Consider the following 21,330-nt stretch of genomic DNA (forward strand, 5'->3'; position numbering starts at 1 on the left):
GGGCACCGTTGTGGCTCTCGTTTGACGACACACCCACGTACGAGTGAACGTCCATTAGAAAGCAGAAGCTCCGACGGAAAGCGGTCGTCGGGTGACGGGCGTGGCCTTTGCTCCACCTTGGATGCGTAATGTGGCCGAGGGTCCAACATCACACTTGGAACACGGCCATGGGCTCCAGGTCAAATGTCGCGGCCAAAGCACTGACAAGTTTGGGGCCCACACCGCTTTTTTTTCTTTCATTACCGGCGCCGGCGGCCCGGATGAACGGTTTTCTGGCAAAGGCTTTCCCCAAGCGCCGGCTTTTGCGTTTTTCCGGCCACCCGAGCCTCTGCCGCCCCGGCGAAAGAAGGCCTCGCTAAATCTCGGCGGGGCGCCGCCCCCCCTTGTGACGCGGCCCGAATACTTGAGCGCCGCGCCGGCGGCGAGGGAAGCTGGTGAAAGGCGAGAAGGTGGGACCGGATTGACAGCGGCAAGTGTGGATGTCTCCCGGTTTGTCGCCGTGACCCTTTGAGACGGCGGCCGTGGCGAGAGCCGGCCCCGCCCGGACGGCGGCGTTGCCGGTCGAGGCAACTTGCGGCGTTGACGTAGGGCAAGTTGCAAGAAGAAGTGGCCCCGGCCGGGCGGGCCGCCTTTTCCAAGCCCAGTGGAAACGACCCCTGAGGAGACAAATAGAATGATGTTAAAATGGCACAGTCCGTGAACAATAGGATGCTGTATTTTTTCTAGCGAGAGAGGCGAGGGCCAGTCGGGGGCAGCGGTCGGATCCCATCTCATCCCCGCTTTATCCTCATTAGGCTCATGGGGGGTGCTGGAGCCTATCCCAGCTGACTGCAGGCCAGAGGCAGGGGAGACTGAATCGGTGACCAGCCGACGGCAAAGGACAACCGTGCACGCTCACACTCGTATCTAGGGGCAATTTAGAGTGTCCAATCAGCCTAGCATGCATGTTTTTGGAAATGTGGGAGGAAAAGCAGGAAAGAAAAAGCCCAGAGGAAAACCCACGCAGGCCCAGGGAGAACATGCAAACTCCACACAGGTGGACCGACCTGGATTTGAACCCAGGTAGGTCTCCTATTGTGAGGCCGACGCGCTAACCGGTGGCCCCCTCGGGCCGTCTGTGTCGGATTCCAGTGTTTACATTACAATAGCTGGCTGCCGCCGCCGCGTCCTTTTTGGGACGACGAGCGGCCTTTTGGCGCCGACAGAGCGAGGGAGGAATGGAAAGGTCGCTGGCTCCTCCCTCCCAACCAGGCGTTTGCTTGAGCTCGTCCAAATTTGGAGTAGAAACATAGTCGGGAGAGTTTTGTCGAGGCAAGCGCGTCCTCTACCGCCTGCCGCGCGTCAGGACAGGCTGGCACCCGGAAGTAACCTCCTCCCACCGTCCCTCCCTAACTCGCTCGTTAGCTAGCCGGCTAGCTAACTCGTCCCCGCTTTCCTGCTGGTGTGGGCTCGCCTCGCCTAGCATCGCATCGCCTGGCCTAGGCGCTCGGTCGTCCTCCAAAAGTACGGATACGTGAGTCAGGAAATACATATTTTAGTTCCGCGACTTGAACGGAATATTGGCCGGCGAATTCACGGAAGGAAAATTGTCGATCACGAATGAATGCTGTCGATGAGCGGGGGCGCCTTTGAAGGAAGGAAGGAAGCAAGCAAGCAAGAAAGGAAGCAAGCAAGAAAGGAAGGAAGCAAGAAAGAAAGAAAGAAGAAAGGAGGGGAAGGATTTGGACGCCGGTCGGAGAAGGAAGGATTCGCTCCGAAGAGCTAGCCAGCTAGCGAGCTTGCGCCCCTGTTAGAAGATGAGCGAGGGCGTGGCCTGCACCGTCAAGCCGCCCGTCTTCCTGGGCTCGGGAGGCGGGTCTAGCGCGAGCGTGCGTCTCTCCGGCGTTTGCGTGGTGGACGTGCTCCTGCCCCCGGCGAAGACGGTCGACGTGAGTCCGGCGAACAGCCGCCAGGGGGCGATACCAGTGAGGCCGGCTGCCATAACTCCGTCTCTTTTGCACGCGCAGATCGAGAGCATCTCTTTCAAGAACTTCTACACGGCCTCGTTGAGCGTCCGGCTGCTGAGGCGGGGTCCCGGCCGGGAGGGGGAGGGGGCGGGGTCTAGTGCCAAGTGGTGCACGGCCCTCAGGGACCGCCCCCTCATGACAAACCCCCACACCGAAGGAGGGGCCCACGACTACTGCCACATTCACTGGAAGCAGGTCGGCTAGGCGCTGGCGAGTGGATATACTTTGGATATATTATTTACTTTCTTAGTTTTCTTTTTTCTTTTTAAACAAAAACTAGCCTTACTATACGTGGTCATATTTTTTGGGGAAGAAAAAGGCCTCTCTATTGAAAAAAAAGCCAGACTATAGATGTTTTTAAGGAAAAAAAGCCTTACTATACACATGGTCTTTAAAAAAAAAAAAAGAAAACTGTCATTTTTTAATGAGACAAGGTGATGGAAATAAAACAATTTAGGGGTGAGGGGGGTCAAGACCCCCTGAAACAGTCGGGCCACTGGCGTCCATACATATTGTGCAATGGTAATATTATGACTTGGATCTGGATGTTTTTGTTTTGCAATATGGCAGTGCTACTAAGTCTCATCTTGTAATATGACTTTTTTTTTCTTTACAGTTGCGAACGTCGGCCGAGCGGGTGTCTTGCGTGCGACTGATCCTCAAGCAGCCGTCGCGCTGCTGGTCCCGCTTTGGCGTGGAGGACGTCCGCCTTTGCCCGCGTGCGCCCCTGGCCGTATGTGCGCCGAGCCAGCCGGCCAGTCGGCATCCTCTTTTCCACCGCCTCGCCTCAATTGGAAAGGCCTTTTTTTTCAGGAGCCGGACAAGGAGCTTTCGGATTGGCTCCTGGCCCTGGACGCGGCCAGTCCGCCCACGCAGGTACGTCTCGGTCCCGGTGACGGTCCGGGGCCGTCGCTAAAGGTTTACACCCCCTTCCCCCCTCCCGTGCAGGGCCCGACGGCGCTGTCACGCGCCCTCCAGCGGATGTGGGCGCTCAGCCAAGTCACGCAGGCCAGTCAGACCTCCGCCGACTCGGCCTCCGTGGGACGCTTTGACGTGAGTCGCGCTCGCTCGCTCCACCCACATCAAATTTGTTCGCTCGGCACCAAAAGGACCGACCGGATTGGGGGTCCGGCGGCACCGCAGACGTCCGACCCACCGAAAAGAGTTTGCGTCCCGTCCATTGGAAGTGCGAGTGGTGCCTTCTGTGAGGCGTCAGGGTCAGAGCGTGGCCCGAGCCAATTCTGCTGGGGGGTGGAGGGTCAGCCCTTTTCCCCTCGTTTGCTCGGAAGCTAAAAAGCCAACCGAAATTGGACGGCGGCTGGCTTCTAGTGGACGGGACCACCACTGGATGGGTTGTTATCGAGGAGCCATTCCATAATGATGACTTTTTTTTCTCAGGTGGACGGCTGCTACAACATCCAGTCATTGTCTCTAACATAAAAGCGCTTGATTTGGACGCTGTCAATAAATGTGGAACGGAAGAAATGGTGCCTTTTGTGAGCGGCCAAACCAAAAAGCGAGCCGAGCCGAGCCCGGGCCAGACCAAAGGAACGTCGATGCGGCCCAAGCCTCGCACGAATCGCGTTATGTCAAAAATAAACACCCCCTAACCTTATTTCGGGACGGGGGTCTCCTCCAGTAAGCCAGTGCGCTTTGCGTTGAATAATTTAATGGCGTGATGGAAAATAAAGAGAGGGTTGGGCCGTGGCGTTAGGACGACGAAGAGCCGGGGGTCTTGGCGTCGTCGTCCACCCCCGTGATGGTGGCCTTGCAGAAGAAGCAGTCCTTGTTGTTCATCAGGTGCTGATTGATGCAAGCCCTGCCAGAGGGGGCGCCAGAGAGAGAGAGCCCGGTTCAGCCACCGAGGCGGCAAAAAGCACACGTGCGCGCGCGGTCGGCCACGGCGTCGCCTACTTGCACGACTTGTGCGCGCAGGGCCGGAAGACGGCCGAGATGGGGTGCGCGTAGCAGATGGGGCAGAGGTCGTCCTCGCTGGTGGGCTGCGAGGCGGACACAAGAGAAGGGGGGGCCACGCCGCCCACGGAAAGGCGTTTAGCGCCAACCAGGGCCGGGGGAAGGCGGCCCGCCCGCCCGGCCAGCCGGCGGGGGAAAGGCCACTCGGCCCGTTCCTCTCACCTGCGTGCTGGTGGCCGCCAGCTGCGATTCCCTGCCCAGGAAGGCCAGCATGCTCTCCACCTTGCTCTTCTCCTCGCCGCTGATGTAGTCGCCATCTGCGGGAGCAAAAAGCCAACGGGGGAGGGGGGGGAGGAGAAAAAGAAAAATGGGCCGGCAACTCACATGCATCCAGGGAGAAGGACCCGCGCTCCGAAGAGGAGCCGGAGCCGGACCCTGAGCCGCCAGAGCCGAGGAGGTGGCGGACGGAGTCCAGCTGGAAGCAGGGGTCCGACAGCAACGCACGTGCCGCGCGACACGTCCTGCGTGGAGCGGATGTGGAAATAAATCCGTCCGTCCGTCCGTCCTCTCTTTGGCGCAAAAAGCGCTCCGTAAAGGAAACGGCCGGCGTTTTTGCCACCAGTGACTTAGCGCATTTAATCACATATCAAGCGCACCCTTCAAATGGTTGCATTTGACCATTTTTCGCGTCTGGCCAATCATTTAACTAGGTAAGACGGCAGCGCCCCGAGCGAGCAGTGACGCAAGTTTTTTTTCTTGAATTTCATTCATTAATTGATCCAAATAAAATGTGTTCAGCGTTTTATCCCTTTATATTTTCTCTATTTCAAAATAAATGACCGTTGCGGCCGCATTGTCTTATTGACGTTATGGTGGTATGGCGTTGTCAACTTGCAGTTTGGTGCATGTCGACTTTTGATGCGCTTACAAGCCGTACCCTCGATTCGGTCAGCATTTTTTTTGTCCGACAAAAGCGGCTTTTATGCGAGTAAATACGGTAAACGGGCGGACACCGTGGGCTTAATTATAGAATTAATTTAATCATTAAAATATTGCCAATAAGCTCCACTTGACAGAAAGCTTTTAGTTTTTGTCCCTATCGCCAACGGACCTGGGGGTTGTTCGCTCATCGCTATCCACGGCGAGACGGCCCGACTCACCCGTGTCGGTCGCCGTCGATGAGAAGTCTGACCAGGATGCCCGTGACGGCCACCAGGATGGGGTAGTGGTCCACGCTCTCCAGACCTGGCCGTCCGAGTGAGGGAGGGAGACGACGTCAAGGCGCGAAGGAGGCGCCGGGTGGCCAAAGGCGCTTCCTTACCCGGCAGGCGCAAGTTGACCACGCGGTCAAAGAGATTCTTCTCGGCCGTGGCCCGGTTCAGCACCTGATTCAGCAACTGACAGGCGGGAGAAGGGAGGGAGCGAGTCGGGGCGAGCGCAACGGCCGGGCGGGCGCCGGCCGGCCGGCTCCGTCGTCACCTGAGCCAGGCGGCGCAGCAGCAGCTCGGCCGACGGACGCGACCAGTCCAGGAAGATCTCGGGAACCAGCGTCACCGTCATCTCCAGGACCCTCAGCAGGCTGACTGACAGGTCGAAGCAGGTGGCGCACACCTGATGGATGGACGGAGGGAGGGAGGTAGGTAGGTAGGGAGGCGTCACCCTGGGGGAATCACCCGACACCCGAGGGGGGGCCTCGCTGCTCACCTTGAGCTGCCGCGTGTCCACAAAGTTCCTCTCGGGACGCTCTGCCGCCTGTTGGATCTGCGGGTAAGGAGCGGACGCGCGCGTCACGTCAAGTCGGGCAGGCCGGGTACGTCCGTCGGTCGGAGCGCTCGCCTCCTGGATCATGCCGATGAACTCAGAGAAGGCCCAGTTGAGCTGATTGAGGACGCTGTTGAGGAAGGAGGCGGCCATCTCTTTGTCGGCGCTCAGCAGCTGGGCCATGTGTCTCTGAAGCGCCAGCGACGGACATGGCTCTGAGGGAGGAAAGCAAGTAGGGGGGTGGGCGGGGCAAACTCTAAGCCAGGAAGGGAAAGGAAAGGAAGCTAGCACCCGCTAGCGCCGACTAGCTCACGTACTCTGGAGGCTGGGCAGGTTGGCGTCCTCGGGCTTGCTCTTCAGCAGGTGCGGCAGGCGCGTGTACCTGTAGCCGAAACCGCAGCCCTGCCACCCACGCACACCCAAATGGTCAAATCGGCCCATCTTTGAGGTCGGGGGTGTCCGGGTGGGGTGCCGCGGGAGGCGCCGCTCACCCGCCACAGCCGGACCAGGATCCAGTTGGTCTGCGCCCAGGGTCGCTGCTCGTAGGGTGCCAGAAGGTTCTTCATCATGGCCACGCGCCTGGCGGGGCGACACGGCGGGCGTGAGGTGGTGGCGGCGGACAGAACGCCCCCCCCAGACTCACTGTTCCTCGGGGATCCTCTCCACCGCCCTGAGGGATTGCGGGTAGCACACGTAGCTGGCCAGCGCCTGCATCAGAGCGTCTTTGATGTCTGCACGGGTGCAAGAACAGCCAGAGACGGACGGACGGACGTCAGCGTCCGCCTTCTCTCGTCCCCATTTCCTCGGACGGGTGGGAAATGACGAGCGGACGTCCCGCCGCCGGCGACCTACCCGTCCCGACGATGCGCGGATCGGCAAAGTGTTTGGCCAGGATGGCCGCCAGCTGCGCCAGGGTGTCTTGGTAGCCTGCGGATGTCGGCGCATCAGCGGAACAAAGGGGCGGGGTTACAGGCACTGACGCCGGCACGGACGCCGGCACCGACGCCCCACTCACCCGGCAGCTGCTCCATGCCGCCGGCGGGGCCAAAGTAGTTCTTGAGCGCGTTGTAGGCGTACATGGCCACGTTGAGGTAGAACTCGGGCGTGAAGGCGAAGAGCGAGCCCGTGCGGTCGGCGTGCTCCACCGTCACCATGCACACGCGCAGGAGCCAGTACACGTCCAGCATCTTCTCCTGCCAAAGCACACGTTCCGTTCCAGAGCTGGCGGCGTTTTCCGGGGGTGGGGGGCGAGACCCCGAACGAGCGGCGCCCACTTTGGAGTAAATGGTGGCGTTGATCCAGGCCAGCCTGCGGCTCAGGTGATTCAGCTTTTCGGCGAAAACCTTGCGACTCTTGTGGAGCTCCTCCAAGATGTCGGCCCTCTGCGGGGAACGGAACGGTGAGAGTCGGGCGATGGATTAGGGGGCGGGGATTAGACCCTCGGGCGCCGGCTCACCCTCGCCGGACAGCGCGCGATCTTCTCGTCCGTGTCGCAGAGAGCCACCGCGTACTCGTGCACGTCGTCGGCCACCACCACCATCTGCGACGGAGCCCCAAAAACGTCAGTCGCCTCGCCTCCCCGGAAATTCTAGCGGGGTGGTCGTCGCCGCCGCCGCCGCCACCGGCGGCGCTTTGCGTTGGCAAACGGCGAGGGCCCACCTTTCCCAGCTGCTGATGGACGCTGAGGTTGTACATCATGACGATCCCGTCGGCAATCTCCAGCAGCGACTTGTCGGCCACGGGACGATCCGACTCTTGGGCCGGTCGCCCCAGCAGCAGGCCGTCGCTGCCGTGGGCGCCCTCGACTTTTGCGTGCCAGGACGGATGGCCATTAGAAAAGGCCATCCACCCAAAGCGCCGCCCGCCCACCACTCACTGTCTTCCTCGGTGCGTCTCTCCACGGCCAGGGCGCGCACTCTGACCTTCTCGGGGTGGCCCAGGGGTCGGCGGGGGGTCATGAGGCTGACGGCGGCCGTGCTGAGGAAGCGGTTGGCCCGCCCCAGAGTGGGCGAGCTCATCCAGCCGGGCCGAGGCAAGGGGGCGGCGCCCGGCCTCTGCTCGGCGGCGGGCCGGCAGGGTCAGCCCGGGGGCTCACGCTCGGGACGTTCCGACCCACCCACCTGCGGTTCCGTCTCCTCGTCCTCGTCCAGGTCGTCCATGGACGCCGCCTGGATCTCCGCCGGCTCGATCACGATGTTGGCTCGGCTGGCCAGATCGTCTGCGGGAGGGAAGGCTCCGTTTCTAACCAGCCCAGCGCCGCTCGCTCACGGCTCGGCGGCCGAGCGACCCGCCGACCTTTCAGGGTCTTCTTGAGGTGCGACAGCAGGCCGCCCAGACGCTGCAGGTCAAAGTAGTCCACCTTGCCGTTGTAGAAGAGCTGCGGCGGCACGTAGGCCTCTGAAGTCCGCCGGCCCGGCGGTTTACCGGGAGAGAGGGGCAAAGCGGGCCAGACGTTTAGCGGGAGGGACACGGGGGCAGTTGGCGCGGCGGGGCGGGGGGCGGGTACCGTCGCTGGGGAGGCTGCCCGGACTCTTCTTGGAGGCCTCGTCCCAGCAGGCGCGCACGGCCGCGATCAAGCGGTGCAGGAAACACAGCATGTACTCGGGGGGGCAGAGGGCCGTGGGGTGCTGAGGGCGGATCGTACGTTAGGGCCCGGAAAGCGGGCGGGGCGGTGCGGGCCGTCACGACGCCACTCACCCCTCGGTTGCTGGCGTTTTCTTGGAGGAACTTGCGGAACTTGTTGAGGAAAATGTAGCGGGAGGCTTCACCCTGAAAGCCAGGGCGGGCGGGCGTTCGTTTGGATGCGCTCGGCACGTGTGTGTGCCGACGGACGGGCCGCCCACCCTTCGACCCCCGAAAACGGCGCCCGGGCGTACCGTGCTCTTGTCCTTGTTGTTGAGCAGCAGCCGGAGGATTTGCACTTGGAGCTCTTCCACCACTAGAGGGAGACAAAAACAAATGAAAAAGGAATGATCTCCGCCGGATGGACGACGGCATGGCCCAATCCTTGGGGACTTGGAACATTGAGGAATGGGACACGACTTTGCGAAAGGCCAATGCCAAAGGAAAGGAAAGGAGCCAACGAGAGCCAACGACCTTCAATTCTTTTTTTCAGCCTCTGGCAGCCTCGCTCGTAGGCCCTCCGGCGCAATCGCTCGTCCGAACTCTCGTCCTTGGCCTCGCGCTCGTCTTTGCCCTGCCGGGGGAAAACGGACGGGTTGGCCGGGGTGGGCGCGCCCGCGTCCGTAGGCCGGCCCGGCCCGGGCCGCACCTCCTTGTCCGAGTGCGCCGGCCACCACGTGGTGGGGATGAGCTCCTCCAAGCCCGCCTCCTTGACCCGCAGCGGAGTCTTGATGTAGAAGAAGACCACCGAGCGCAGCACGTCGAACGTGAGCCGGCGTTGAGGAAAAAGGCCGGGCCCCGTGCGCCACGCGCCGCCCCATCGCCCAAAAGGATATAAGACGTGGCCCAGCAAGTACTTGCGGGACTTCTCGTGACGCAAGACGGCCGTGGTCAGACGCAGGTAGTGGATCTGAAACGGCGCCGGGAGGGGCGTGAGGGCTGAGGTGGAGGACAGCCGGCTGGAGGCGGGCGGGCGGACGGACGGACGGACGGACGCCGGGTACCTGGAAGCCCAGGTCGGGGATGATGGGAGAGAAGCGGTACGCCCTCAGCAGCGACATCATCAGCTGCTTCAGGCACTCGTTGACCTCGTGATCCTACCGACGCCGATGGATGGATGGAGGGTGGAAAAGAATTGGTATCCTTCATGCCAGAGGAGCAGATGGGGAGGATTGACTGATTGGAGGACGCTTTTACCTCCATGAGGAGCCAGAAGAGGTCGAGCAGCTGCTGTATGAGCGGGTGCTCATCCACCGAACCGCCGCCCTCCAAGATCCCCAACAGGAAGTTCATCAGCACGTCCTCCACCAGGTACACCTTGCACTGGGCGGGCGTGAAAAGCAACAAGATGGCGGCGTTCAAAGGGACGGACGGAGCGGCGCTCTCGCTCACCATGAGCGGCGCAAAGTGGTTGAAGATGTGGGCCAAGGCAACGAGCACGGTGGGCTGGCCGTCCAGACGCCACGCCGAACGCTCCGTCTCCACCACGCGGTCCTCCTGATCCGGCGGCCGGCAGGTTAACGGGATGGGACGGCTGGGGACGGGACGGCCCGACTCACCTGCGCCCGGATACGCGTCGACAGGACGTTCTCCACGAAGCCCAGCAGCTTGTGGGCCTTGAGCAGGTCGGCGGACGGCGGGTCCTGTAGGGGCAGGTAGCCCTCCGACGGGTAGGTGCCCGCCCACGGTCAAGGAAAAGCCCGGCTGCGTCGGAGGACCTCGCCCTCGCCCTCACCAGGCCAAAAGGATATCGGAGCGGTCGGCTTCCAAAGTTGAAGGCCACCGACTCCTTGAAGGACAGACTGATGGCGGGGAAGTAGGCCACGCCGGGACCCGTCTTGATGTCGCTGAACGCCGTGCCCAAGGACTGGCCGTTGCTGAGGGCGGACACGCAAATCCGCTCGCCGCCGGCCTCAAACTCAAACTCAAGCCATACAAAAGCCAGCGCAAAAAGCTTCTTTTTTCCCCCCCCACTGACTGCCTGCCGCTCACGATGACAGACGACCCATGGCGTGGCACCTGGGCATCCTCGCGGCGCAAAGTCAAGGGGCTTGGTCACGCCCCAAAACGTGAAAACGACAAAGACTCACAGGCAGAAGGCCACGCTGGCGTCGTCCAGATCGACGAGACAGCTGACGATGTCGCCCGCCGCCCACGACTGCGGCGAGCGGTCCAGAAGTCAAGGCGGGCAGGCGAGCGAGCGGGATAGTCAGTCCGGGGCTTGAGGTGGATCGGCGTGCGGGCTCACCTTGCCGTAGTTGGTGGTCACCACGTTCCACTTGCGCACCCGGTTCCCGTCGTAGGCGTACGAGTCGGGCGTGTCGCCCACTCCCTCCTGGCCGGGGCGCAGAAGCGTCAACCGGCGGAGGGGAGGGGCTTTCGCTCGCTCGCTCGCTCGCTCGGCCCGGCCACTCACCTCCTGGTTGAAGCGGCAGTCGAGCGTGCACCAGCCGATCTGCATCAGGCCCTGCGACGAAATCAGCACCTCGTACGCCCACTTGCCTGCGATGGTGGGAGAGAGGGTTAGGGGAGGGAACCATTGGGCCACGCCGTTGCCGCCACCGCCACCACCGCCGCTTACCTTTGTAGACGCAGGTGGTGGCCCGAATGGAGCTGAAGTTGCTGTGGCCGATCACCTGGGAGGGAAAAGCCAGAGGGTGAAGGATCCCGACCCCCCAAAGACGGCGGCCATTTACCCCCAGGAGGTCGTCGTCCACGAAGAGGAGGCCCTCGAAGCCCCCGGTGTGGTCCAGGACCACCGGTTGAGGACCCAGACGACCCTCCGTCTCACGCTCTGGACCGAGAACAGACAATCCACATCCGGTGCTCTTGGAAACTAGTCTCAAGGGGGGGGGCAAAAGGGCCTACCGGAGCCGTCGTCCACGCTCTCCCCTTCGGACAGCAAGTTCTCCAGGTGGGCGTCCAGACCCCGGAAGGTCAGAGGCTTCCTGAACAATGACAGGCGCCATCAAGGGCGGGCCCCAGCGCGACACGCCCGGGCGGAGGAGAGCCGGCGGACGGACGGAGGAGCACCTGGGCCAGGCCGGAACGTCCCGAACGTCCACGTCGGCGGGAGGAAAGACGCGATGCAAGTAGTCGCTCAGCAGCTTCTCGTTGACGATCCCTGAGCGCAAAAAAAACGGGCTCGGTCAAACGCCGGGCCTCGTCCGCGGTCGAGGCCCGACGCCGTTACCGCTGGACGTGGCTTTGTCCGTGTCCGAAGCCAGCCTGTAGTTGCGGCGGGCCGACGCGGTGCCGCCGCCTTTGGAGTTCATGGCGCCGGGTCGCCGCCCACCGCCTCGCTGGCGTTCCCAAAAAGACACAATGTAGCGTTAGCGTGAGGTGATCAAACAATGTTGACTTTTTGAATCCCGAAAAGCATCCAGGCTTTACTGCGATTCGCCGTTCAATCCATTCGAAGCGGCCGCAAATGAACGCCAACCCTCCCACTCGAAGTGGATCGGACGTCACGTGCCACGGCGTCCGGTGACTCGGAATGCCGCCGCGGGCGACGGAAGTGGAAGAAGGCCCCCCGACGCCCCCCCCACGTGTGCTATTAATGACAGGTTAAGTTTAGAATGGATTTCAAGAGCGGGCGGGCAAGCCTCCGGCAGTCCTTACCGAAGCCACTCGAGCGCTTTTGGGCTTTTTGCCGTCAAGGCGATGGCGACTAGGCGCACGAATGGCTTCGAGCGGGACGCCGGGCGACCGCCTGGCTCGGGCGTCTATTGCCGTTCAAGGCAGCCCGTGAAGCAAAAAATACACATTGTTCTTCCTCGGGCCAAGAGGCCCCCTCCCACCAAAGAGTTAGTCGGATCCATTTCAATGGTGCCTTCCCTCCCACTCCAAATGAACGGGACGTCTAGCGCCGGCCGTGCCGTCCACGTCAAGATAACGACTTCATCAAGTCGTGGTCGTGTGCTTGAGAAGATGCTACGGGAAATGGAGCTTTTTATTTTGGACAATGCTATCGTTGGAGTGTCGTAAGAATACGCGAGCGGTCGGCGGCACATACTAGGAGGACAACATGGCTTCTATTTTGGAAATGCCGGCGGTGTCATGAAGCGTTTGGCGGCTGTCCTGGACTCTTTTCTTTTTTTCGTTCCCCCGACCTGACATGACAGGCGCCAATGAGAAATGGACGACTCTTTGCTTGACATCACGCCAAAGTGAGACGTCAGCTTAAAGGTGGTGACGCCACGAAACTTGAGGTCACGTTCAAAAAAATGGGCTTCGGGGAAAGCGTCCCCCCCCCCCCAAAGGACGACGAGATGACCAGCCTTCTTAGGAGCTAGCATGCTAGCGGGTTTACTAGCAAGACGGCTAACGAGCCGACAGAGCCTGGAGGTTGAGGCAAAGACGTCGTTGACGCGCGGAAAAATGAAACTTTGAACGCCTCGGCACGGTCGTCCCGGCCCCTCGAGTTGTCACCTTTTTTTTCTTCTAAGGGCGGTCTCGGACGAGCGGAGCTGGGTCTGCGTGCCGCCGCCGCCGACTTGTTTCTTGTCCGTCGCTCGCTCGCTCGCTCGACAAGCAGCGCGAGATTGGCCACAACAGACTTGGCCACGCCTACCGCCACGGCTCCTCACGGGGGACAAAAAAGCGACCAACGCGAGAAAAGGCCAGCCAGGCGACCTTTCGGCGAACCTCCCCCTCAAACCTCCCACCTGCCTCACCCCTTTGACGTTTCGCAATCCCGGAGGCTCAACACAGTCACGAACAAACAACAACAAAAAACAAGATGATTGAACGGAAACACAGAGGCAGCCAGCGTCATCTCAAAGAAAGTTTAAGATTTGTTAAGAATCAGTCAGAGCAATAAAGTTCCACGGTATTTGACGAGAAAACCTTCTAAAGGTGTCCATATATGTGTAAACATTCTTATATGATGGCGATCATGTGCAGTTAGATTTATAAAAATATAGAGTTTTTTTAAAAAGGGATTTCCACTTTGCTTGATGTTGACAGTAAAGGGCGGGGGGTGGGGCCAAGATGGACGGCTGGCTGGGGGCACGCCCCCTTCAGGCCATGTAGGGGTACTTCCACTCTGTCAGCGGCACGTGGGTTTCCTTGACCACCTGCGGCGACGTCCAGCGGAGGACGTAGTGAGGACCGCCCGGTTTGTCGTTGGTGCCTGAAAAGCGCCAGAAAACAAAGACGGCGTCAGTCTATGCGTCCGTCCGTCCATCCGTCCGTCCGTCCGTCCGTGCGAGCGCGGCCCAACTCACCCGAAGCTCTGGCGCCCCCGAACGGCTGCTGCGCCACCACCGACCCGGTGGACTTGTCGTTGATGTAAAAATTCCCCGCCGCGTTCCTCAGGATTTCCGAGGCCCTTTTCGCCGCGCTCCTGGAAAAGGCCACGAGGTCGGGTCGGGTCAGGGGACCGACGAACCCTCCGCCCACCCGCCCGCTCTCACGTGTCCAGGGCGAAGACGGCGCCCGTGAGCGCGTAAGGGGACGTGCCGTCCACCAGACGCAGAACGTCCTCGTAGTCGTCGTCCTCGTAGACGTAGACGGACAGGACGGGTCCGAAGAGTTCCTGGTGCCGCCGCCGCCGCCGCCGAAAGAGAAAGAAAAAGGAGTCCGAGGAGGCGTCGCGCTCGACGACGGCCTACTAACAAAATGCCTTCCAATCCCCTCCGGGGCGGAGTCTACCTCACTCATGATGGGGTGGCGGGGGTCCTTGGTGACGATGACGGTGGGCTCCACAAAGTATCCCTTGGAGTCATCGCAGCGGCCCCCGGCGACGATTTCCAGCTCGGGCGAAGACCGGGCCTCCTCCAAGCATTTCTCGATGCGCGCGAAAGACTGGCGGCCAAAGTGGAAAAGCCGTCAGGGAGGACGAGCAGCGGTGGCGGCGGCGAGAGCCCCTCCCCCGTCACGGGCCAACCTTGCGGTCGATGACGGCGGAGAAGAAGGTGCCAAAGTCCTCCACGGGCTGCGAGACCAAAGCGGAGGGACGTCAGGTAGGGGGGAGGGGGAGGAGAGGGAGGCGACGGCAACGGCAACGCACGTCGCCCACGCGCACGTCTCGGAGAGCGTCCAGCAGCCGGCCTCGGACGTCGGGCCATAGGGCGGCGGAGACGTACATCCTGGAGCAGGCCGAGCACTTTTGGCCGCCATACTCGAAGGCCGATCGCAGCGTGCCGTTGACCACGCTGCGCACGTCCGCCGACTTGTGAACCAAGTGGAAGTTCTTGCCGCCGCATTCTGACCAGAAAGAGCGGCAACGGCGAGTGGAGCGAGCCACCGGAGCCCGGCGGGGGCGCCGCCCGCGTGCCGTCGACCGCTCACCTCCGGCCAGCCGGGGGAAGGCCACGTACGCGTCCAGGTTTTGGGCCACCTGCTTCCACAGGTGCTTGAAGGTCCTGCGCGCAAAGCCGGCGGTTAGCGCGCGGCGCGGGACGCTTCAATCGGCGGCGGCGGCGGCGGCGGCCGGTCCCAAAAGCCGGATCCCGGCCGGCCGGCGCCTTTCTTACGGGACGCTGCCGGTGAAGTTGATTCCCGCCAGGTGCGGGGATGAGGTGACGGCGTCGCCAAAGACGGGCCCGTCGGCCGGCAGGAACTGGATGACGTCGGGGGGCAGGCCGCAGTCGCGCAGGATGCGGTAGACGGCGTAGCTGGCCGACATCGCCGCGTCGCTGGGTTTCCACAAGACCACGTTGCCCTGCGACGGGAGCCGGTAAAACGCAAATCCAAAATGGGCCAATCGACGCCACGCTCCAAGGACGTCGTGGAGGGGTACGCAGAAGCGTCGACCACTGACCATGACGGCCGGGGTGGCGGCTAAATTGCCTCCGATGGCGGTGAAGTTGAACGGCGCCACGGCGGCCACAAAGCCCTGAGGAAGGAGAGGTGAGGCCGGGCCAGGCCGGGTCTCGGGCGCCACCCGTGCGCCACCCGTGCGCTCACCTCCAGGCCGCGGTAGACGGCCGAGTTGGTGCTGCCGTCGGCGTCCAGCGGTTGCGCCCCCTGGAGCTCCAAGGCGTGTTTGGCGTTGAAGCGCAGGAAGTCCACCAGCTCAGCCGCCGCGTCGATCTCCGCCTGGATCACCGTTTTGCCCTGCCGACGGGGCGCGGACCAACCGAGGCCTCTCAACGTCCGGCGTGCCCGACGACGACGTCCCGCCCCTTCCCCTTACCTGTCCGATCATGGTCTTGGCCAGCACTTGGCTACGCGCCGGTCCGGCGATGACGTCGGCGGCCTTGAAGAGCACCGCCGCCCGGTCCTGCACGTCGCGCAGGTCCCACTCGCGCCGCGCCGCCACCGACGCCGCGATGGCCTCTTCGATGAGAGCCTGCGGGCGGCAACGGCTCCACATGAACTCTCGGCGGAGGTCCAATCTTTTCCCATTTGCGCCACGACTTTCGCGGAGCCCGCCGCCGGAAGACGGCCGACCGACGCGGCTTCGTTCTCGGCCCGAAAGGGTTCGCCGCTCCGGTGGCGTCGTCAATGGAAAGGGCTTTACGGCGAGCGGACGTCCGATCCATTGGAAGCCACGGGCTCGGCGGCGAATCAATGGTCGATTCGGGGCCGCCGTCGCGCTTCCAACGGGTTGGACTCGTTTGGATTGGACGTCCGCGAGAGCCAAACGCAGGAGGAGCGATTCGAAATGGGCAACGACGGCGGCGGCGGCGTCACCTTGTCAGCATAGCAGAACTTGGCCACTTTGTGCGCATGGTCGTAGGGCTAGGGAAAGAAAAACAAAACGGGACATGAGGCGGGGCGCCCGCCCACGCGCCGGCCGGCCGGCCGGACCACTCACGCAAAGCTGGTAGCGGACGTCGGCGGTCCAGACGTGGCGATCTCCCACCACGCAAGGGATCTCCTCGGTGCCGGACTTCAAGCGCTCCAGCTCCTGCGGAAGGACGGACCCACGTCAGCGGGCGAGGACGCTCCTCCGACGCCCCCGCCCGGAGGCCGTCCGTCTACCTGGAGCAATTCTCGGCGTTCCGGACTCCCCTGTCGGAAGCCGAGGATGGGCTCGTTCCTCACCGAGACGGCGGCGCGCGACGCCGATCCCGTCAGACTGAAAAGACCACGCAAAAGGGTCAACTCGGGTCACTTGTCCCGTCGTCGTGAAACGGGCCTCGTGGGGACATGAAAGTTTTCCATGTTTTTGGGTGGAGCATGGCAGGCCGACGTTACGTTTGGGATTTTTCTTTCTTCCCACAAAAGGTTTAACTGTTAACTTTGGCAGGGGGCGCAGCTCAAGGTCAAGTAACACGTTTGCTTTTATCCCGGCCGGGGAAGTGGGTCCAAAGGCCGTCTCTCCTCGGTGTGTCCACTCTCCGCCTACTAGATTGCCGTTGACTCTTTTCGTCCTTCTGGGCTGAATTCATTTTTGGAAATGTAATAATAGAGCTGCAGGGGGATTCTGCAAATCTTCTGCTTTTATGATAAATGCAAATTCCAAATTCCAACATGTTAAAAAAAGTACTCTTTGCTGTAAAATGGGATGCAAATGATTTCTTTAAAAATCACAAAAAGGTGTACATATTTGTTCTTTTTGCTGTTCGCTGACCGCTGCCGTCAATGAGTGACCGTGAAACACGCGCTCACGCAGGCGCACACGCACCTCAAAGCGATCAATCAATAACATTTGGCCAAATGACCATGTTGCAATTGCGAGCTTGAGCGCGGGGATCATTTACCTATCTTAGCGGACGATGGGGCGCTTTTGGTCAGCGACACACGCGCATGCGCACACACAAAAAAAGGAGCAAGGCAGTCTGCTGTGGCACACAAATAAGGGGCTAACCCCTAAATCGAACTCCCACAAAGAGGTGGTCACTAAACAGGCCAAAAAAGGCAAGTCGACACGCCAAGTCGGCTACTTATTTGAGCAAAAAGCGGTGGTTAGCGGCTCGATAAGTCATATTAGCGTGACGTCGCATGGGGGCGGGCTCCCCCCTCTCACAAGCTGACAGCTAGCTAACTCTGGGCTTAGCGTTAGCTGAGTGACTTCCAGAGGACCCAGACCCAGCAGAGGTGACCGAGCCCAAAGAGTCGTTCCGGTCCGGTCGTGGACGTGAGCGAGCGCAAAAGGCCTCCGACGCGCGAGCTTCTAACGCGCACGGAGTCGGAACTCACCCACGCCACGATTGAAGACTCGCCGCCGCTGTCACTCTTAGCATGTTTCCACAAGACCGAGGAACACAAATGTGACGCGCCGCCGCGCCGGCCGGGGGGGGAGGAGGCAAGAGCCCCGACTAACGGCGCCGCCTCCCGACACCTGACGTCTCAAAGCAGGAGAAAGCTCTCGGGGGTGGGCTAGGGGGCGGGGGGTATCATCTTATAGAAGGAGAAAACAGACGCTCTTGGGGCTCGTTTCCGGTGTCAGTATGGCCGGCGGCAGTAAGAGCGGACCTCCAAGTTTAGCTTACGCGCATCAACTTCCGCCGTCGTCGTATTATTTGCAACACTCGTGTAGGAGCAGCTGTCGATTCGACCAAAATTAGCAAGCGATCATACATAAAGTGGCGCGACTTAAGCAAATGCAATCAGCGGAAGACCCACGTCCACCATGACAACTCCAACTTAGTATTCAAGAAAACGGAGTGCTTCAGGCCATATTTAAGGGGCGAATTAGCATGCGGCTATGCTATGCCGAATACGAAACACAAGGAATGTCAACGAGTTAACTCTTTGGCTGCATAGACGACATGAGACAACCATGGAAAAAGAGGGAAACCCTTGAAAACGCACTTTACTATTGTTCTCCGTTTTTTTTTATTTTTTATTTTGGAGCAGAAAATCGAAAAGCCAGCGTTTATTAAAAACAGGGAATCACAAAAAACGCATATAGACCCAAAACCAAAAAGTACGTAGAGCTCTAATCTCTTTAAGGCACGAGGCTTGCAGCCAATGTTTTTTATTTTTTTTATCTACTAAAAACGGATGATCCCTTGAAAAGAACTTGTTTCTTGCAGTACAATTTATTGATCACGTGAGCAAACAATGACAAGAAGTCATTCCACAAAGTGACCATGCTCTACAAAAATAAAAGCGCTTTTCTTGAACACCACACCACAGAGTCCTTTTCTCGTTCATGTCCGCCGACAACCCATGGCTGAAATACTGGAGAGGAGTTGGAGTTCCGGAGCGATGAGCCGTACCGGCCGCCGTCCCAATACTTTTGAGCGGGCTCTTTTTCGACGAGTGTCGGAGCCAAACGTGCACACGGGAAAATATTCCAGCCAAAGAAAGAGAGGAAAACAGCAGGGCGAGAGTCACGTCATAATGTGGCCCATTTAGAATCGGGATATATCGAGGTTTTAACATGAGAATCGAGTGTTGATATTAGGAGGGAACAGTAGTATTAGTACGATAGTGAAGTCGTTCTATCTACGGGTGCAAACAGGCTAAATTAGGTGCGACGTGACTCAAATCATTTTAGCTTAGCGTGAATCTTCAACAAAGCAGTACTGAAAACCCTAATATCGTCAGCGAGACGAGTTTGTTTGAGAAAACGTTTGTAAAATAGGTGATCTCAATGTTTGGCATAGGGGGCCAAGCGGCTAATTTAGCGACATTAGCCGGATCGTGACATTAAGACATTCCCCCCCCCCCCCCGTACTAATACCGTGCTCTTTTTCTCCGACGAATGCCACTCCTATGATTCATCTCGTAGTCCTATTTTTTTTTTGCCCACGTTTGGACCCGAAACTCCGTCGCCGTCGGCACCTGAATCGAAGGGAAAAATAAAAGCGGCGTTCGGCGCCACGTGGGGCCTAAGGGCTTCCTCCGCGGGAGTTGAGGCGAAGGTAGGCCCGGCGCCGATGCTCGGGCTCCAGGCAGCGGGCCAGGACGAGCTCCGCCTCCCGGCAGCGGCGCAGGAAGCGGCCCCTATCGCGGGCCAGCTCCTCCCACGGGCCCCGCCGGTCCTCCTCTTCCTCGAGCAAAAACTCCTGCACCGTGTCGCTGAAACGAACCTAAACCATGAAAGAGGAAAAAAAGGGCTTTGAAATAATGAGCGCTAACATAGAAAATGGTGGATTAAATAAAAAAACACACAATTTGGGCTTTTCATGGACATGTATCAAATAATTAACCAAAGTATGTATAACGAGTTGAAAAATACTAAATGAAGGCTAACCTTTTTGACAGAGGCCGAAGGTTGCGAGCGGTGGCCACGCGTTGCGTCCGGGGCCCGCGCTTTCCCGGGGGCGAGCGGCGGGACGCCGTCCGTCGGCGGCGCCCCGCGGCCCGTGTGGAGGCGGGCGCTAAAGTTCTGAGGGTTGTACGGGTCCTCGCGGCGACAAAAAGACGCCAGCAGACGCGCCGTCTCATCGTCTTTGTCGGACGAGTCGTCTGAGCCGACGTCCGACTGGTCGATGTCGTCGTCGTCACCGTCCGACTGGTCGTCGTCGTCGTCGTCCGAGTCAAAGTCCGATTGGCCGCTGTCATCGTCTTCATCGTCGCTGCAGGGGCAGCCCATGATGAAGGCGATGCTCAGGTTGCGGCACTGCGGTGGTGGCGGCGGCGGCGGCGCCTCCTCCTTGGGCTCCGTCCGGTGCGGGGCCCCGAGGCTGTGCTCCTCTTCCAAGCTGTAGTAGCCGTGATCCTGGTCCCGGCCCCGTTCCTGGCCCTGGCCGCCGGACGCTTCCTCTCGGGGGACCTCGGTTCCGGCACTTTCGCGCAACGGCTCGCCGTCGAGCTCTGTTGTCAAGCACGGGTGAGCGCGGGCCAAATGCGCTGACATCAGGTCACCGCCATAGGAGCCGCTCCACCATCGGTCCTTTCCGGAAGGAGCCGGAGCGGGAGCAGCGGCAGCCGGATCCACCGCGTCGATTCCCAGCTGGCGCAGCGAGTTCTCGTGGAACCAGGGCAGCGTGGACACCCTGGCGTCCAGCTGGCGGAGGAGCTCGCTTTCCATCACCCCGCCTGAGACGGAGCCGCTTCCGCCGAAGGCCGGAAGGTACCTGGAGACGAAGGCGAGGGAGGGCCTGGAGAAGACGGACAGCAGGCCGAGCCACGAGCTTTCCTGAGCGCCCAGGCCGGCCGGGGACGCACCCAGGGCGGCCGCGGAGGCCAAGCTCCGGCCTCCCGGCAACCCGCCCTCGCTGCTCACGTTTTTGAACATGTTCGTCCCTCCCCTCGCGTCCAAAGGTTCAAAATGCACAGGTTGAAACCACACACTCGTCGTCGACTGCGCTTACTTGATATTTTCAATGTTTTTTTCCTCTTCTCCCGTCAATTTCACGGTTAGCCGCTCGGCGGCTAATTTGACAGCTGGCACGTCGAAGTCAGTCCAGTCGGAGCGGCTCGGCTCGGCTCCACTAAATGCTTCTGTGAGTGAAAAATGTCCAAGCCGGAAGAGACATGGCGCCTATTCCGCCCGGGGAGCCCAGCAGCCGTGGAGAGAAAGGAAGACCGGCGGAAGGCGGACGACAGCCCGGCCGAGGTCGGCGCCCTGTCCGCTGGGAGAACGCGGCGACTGCTGGAGGCCAGAATTTCGGGGGACCGCGCCGGGGAGCAGGCACACCGCAGGCGCCATGCTTCTCGTCTGCGAGGACTTGACAAGCGAGCGAGCGAGCGAGTGAATGAGGGAAGGAGGGAGGGAGGGAAATGAAACCGAACGGAAAGTTAGCCGCTTAGCCTGTTAGCCAGTTAGCCTGTTAGCAACCGCCGCCGCCGAAAAATCGACCCAAGTTCGTCCAAAAGTGAAGGAGGAGGCCACGTCGCCGATACGACTTTTGGACTCGTTCGCCAACGCAAAAGCAAAAGTACTGATGTGACACTGGCGGTGGCTTTGAGAGCAAAAGGCGAAAAGAATCGCGCGGCTGGCTCGGATCTCGTTTTCTGGCGTCCTCCAAAAGATTTCATCAGACAAGAAAGGGGAGGGGAGCGTCTGCCAATGGGAGGCGTTAAACGCAACGAAAAAAAGGAGGTAGGGAGGGAGGGAGCTAGGGAGCGTCACGATGTGACTTGCGTGAGCCGAGCACGCGCATTCACTGTTACATAACAAGACAGACAGCACCTTGTTTTCTTGTTTTTCCCACATCAACACGTGAGGAAAACCTTG

General features: G+C 60.5%; 4 protein-coding genes across 6 annotated transcripts; 1 reads left to right on the top strand and 3 right to left on the bottom strand.

Annotated features, from left to right (window-relative positions):
- Positions 1 to 1,301: 1,301 nt before the first annotated feature.
- On the top strand, positions 1,302 to 4,288 carry nicn1 (nicolin 1). Of its 3 annotated transcripts, XM_077603341.1 has the most exons (6): positions 1,310 to 1,928; positions 2,007 to 2,201; positions 2,623 to 2,739; positions 2,820 to 2,882; positions 2,955 to 3,059; positions 3,405 to 4,288. In XM_077603341.1, exons 1-6 carry the CDS (start codon positions 1,797 to 1,799, stop codon positions 3,444 to 3,446), a joined length of 654 nt encoding a protein of 217 aa, XP_077459467.1. In that variant the 5' UTR covers positions 1,310 to 1,796; the 3' UTR covers positions 3,447 to 4,288. The 3 variants fall into 3 exon arrangements, with proteins under 3 accessions (XP_077459466.1, XP_077459465.1, XP_077459467.1); XM_077603340.1 differs by having other exon boundaries at positions 1,302 to 1,928; positions 2,623 to 2,882; XM_077603339.1 differs by having other exon boundaries at positions 1,302 to 1,928; positions 2,955 to 4,288.
- On the bottom strand, positions 3,659 to 12,902 carry rnf123 (ring finger protein 123). The gene is made up of 40 exons (XM_077603325.1): positions 12,735 to 12,902; positions 11,497 to 11,605; positions 11,337 to 11,427; positions 11,172 to 11,251; positions 11,000 to 11,097; positions 10,885 to 10,939; positions 10,720 to 10,805; positions 10,552 to 10,638; positions 10,394 to 10,461; positions 10,055 to 10,180; positions 9,863 to 9,977; positions 9,696 to 9,800; positions 9,501 to 9,626; positions 9,308 to 9,400; positions 9,140 to 9,213; positions 8,953 to 9,070; positions 8,778 to 8,877; positions 8,558 to 8,619; positions 8,379 to 8,450; positions 8,188 to 8,308; positions 7,977 to 8,078; positions 7,802 to 7,899; positions 7,558 to 7,735; positions 7,341 to 7,486; positions 7,138 to 7,221; positions 6,956 to 7,063; positions 6,697 to 6,874; positions 6,534 to 6,608; positions 6,325 to 6,412; positions 6,173 to 6,260; positions 5,999 to 6,083; positions 5,757 to 5,896; positions 5,625 to 5,681; positions 5,400 to 5,531; positions 5,242 to 5,317; positions 5,081 to 5,165; positions 4,305 to 4,441; positions 4,143 to 4,237; positions 3,921 to 4,006; positions 3,659 to 3,825 (listed from the first exon to the last, which is right to left on the bottom strand). The coding sequence occupies exons 2-40, from the start codon at positions 11,576 to 11,578 to the stop codon at positions 3,717 to 3,719; spliced, it is 3,906 nt and encodes a 1,301-aa protein (XP_077459451.1). The 5' UTR covers positions 11,579 to 11,605; positions 12,735 to 12,902; the 3' UTR covers positions 3,659 to 3,716.
- A 174-nt stretch (positions 12,903 to 13,076) lies between these two features.
- Positions 13,077 to 17,572, bottom strand: aldh4a1 (aldehyde dehydrogenase 4 family, member A1). Its single transcript, XM_077603334.1, has 15 exons — positions 17,397 to 17,572; positions 16,236 to 16,332; positions 16,069 to 16,161; positions 15,945 to 15,992; positions 15,445 to 15,600; positions 15,216 to 15,365; positions 15,070 to 15,144; positions 14,783 to 14,970; positions 14,598 to 14,671; positions 14,317 to 14,513; positions 14,194 to 14,241; positions 13,959 to 14,111; positions 13,721 to 13,842; positions 13,532 to 13,650; positions 13,077 to 13,437 (listed from the first exon to the last, which is right to left on the bottom strand). Exons 1-15 carry the CDS (start codon positions 17,438 to 17,440, stop codon positions 13,325 to 13,327), a joined length of 1,677 nt encoding a protein of 558 aa, XP_077459460.1. The 5' UTR covers positions 17,441 to 17,572; the 3' UTR covers positions 13,077 to 13,324.
- A 650-nt stretch (positions 17,573 to 18,222) lies between these two features.
- On the bottom strand, positions 18,223 to 21,153 carry LOC144075894 (uncharacterized). Its single transcript, XM_077603337.1, has 2 exons — positions 19,402 to 21,153; positions 18,223 to 19,237 (listed from the first exon to the last, which is right to left on the bottom strand). Exons 1-2 carry the CDS (start codon positions 20,386 to 20,388, stop codon positions 19,037 to 19,039), a joined length of 1,188 nt encoding a protein of 395 aa, XP_077459463.1. The 5' UTR covers positions 20,389 to 21,153; the 3' UTR covers positions 18,223 to 19,036.
- Between the last annotated feature and the right edge of the window lie 177 nt (positions 21,154 to 21,330).

This window comes from Stigmatopora argus, chromosome 6 (genome assembly GCF_051989625.1).
Source record: "Stigmatopora argus isolate UIUO_Sarg chromosome 6, RoL_Sarg_1.0, whole genome shotgun sequence".
Lineage (NCBI taxonomy): Eukaryota > Metazoa > Chordata > Actinopteri > Syngnathiformes > Syngnathidae > Stigmatopora > Stigmatopora argus.

What these genes read in the sequence shown, in the direction of transcription:
- nicn1 (XM_077603339.1), top strand. Translation starts at nt 1,797, where the DNA reads ATGAGCGAGGGCGTGGCCTGCACCGTCAAGCCGCCCGTCTTCCTGGGC. An exon ending in CCCCGGCGAAGACGGTCGAC is followed by an intron (nt 1,929 to 2,006) that starts GTGAGTCCGGCG and finishes TTGCACGCGCAG; the next exon opens with ATCGAGAGCATCTCTTTCAA. An exon ending in GCCCGCGTGCGCCCCTGGCC is followed by an intron (nt 2,740 to 2,819) that starts GTATGTGCGCCG and finishes CTTTTTTTTCAG; the next exon opens with GAGCCGGACAAGGAGCTTTC.
- rnf123 (XM_077603325.1), bottom strand. Translation starts at nt 11,578, where the DNA reads ATGAACTCCAAAGGCGGCGGCACCGCGTCGGCCCGCCGCAACTACAGG. An exon ending in CGGCATGGAGCAGCTGCCGG is followed by an intron (nt 6,609 to 6,696) that starts GTGAGTGGGGCG and finishes CGACATCCGCAG; the next exon opens with GCTACCAAGACACCCTGGCG. An exon ending in ATCGACGGCGACCGACACGG is followed by an intron (nt 4,442 to 5,080) that starts GTGAGTCGGGCC and finishes CGCTCCACGCAG; the next exon opens with GACGTGTCGCGCGGCACGTG.
- aldh4a1 (XM_077603334.1), bottom strand. Translation starts at nt 17,440, where the DNA reads ATGCTAAGAGTGACAGCGGCGGCGAGTCTTCAATCGTGGCGTGG. An exon ending in ACGTCCGCTACCAGCTTTGC is followed by an intron (nt 15,993 to 16,068) that starts GTGAGTGGTCCG and finishes TTCTTTCCCTAG; the next exon opens with CCCTACGACCATGCGCACAA. An exon ending in CCGTCTACCGCGGCCTGGAG is followed by an intron (nt 15,145 to 15,215) that starts GTGAGCGCACGG and finishes CTCCTTCCTCAG; the next exon opens with GGCTTTGTGGCCGCCGTGGC.
- LOC144075894 (XM_077603337.1), bottom strand. Translation starts at nt 20,388, where the DNA reads ATGTTCAAAAACGTGAGCAGCGAGGGCGGGTTGCCGGGAGGCCGGAGC. An exon ending in CTTCGGCCTCTGTCAAAAAG is followed by an intron (nt 19,238 to 19,401) that starts GTTAGCCTTCAT and finishes TTCATGGTTTAG; the next exon opens with GTTCGTTTCAGCGACACGGT.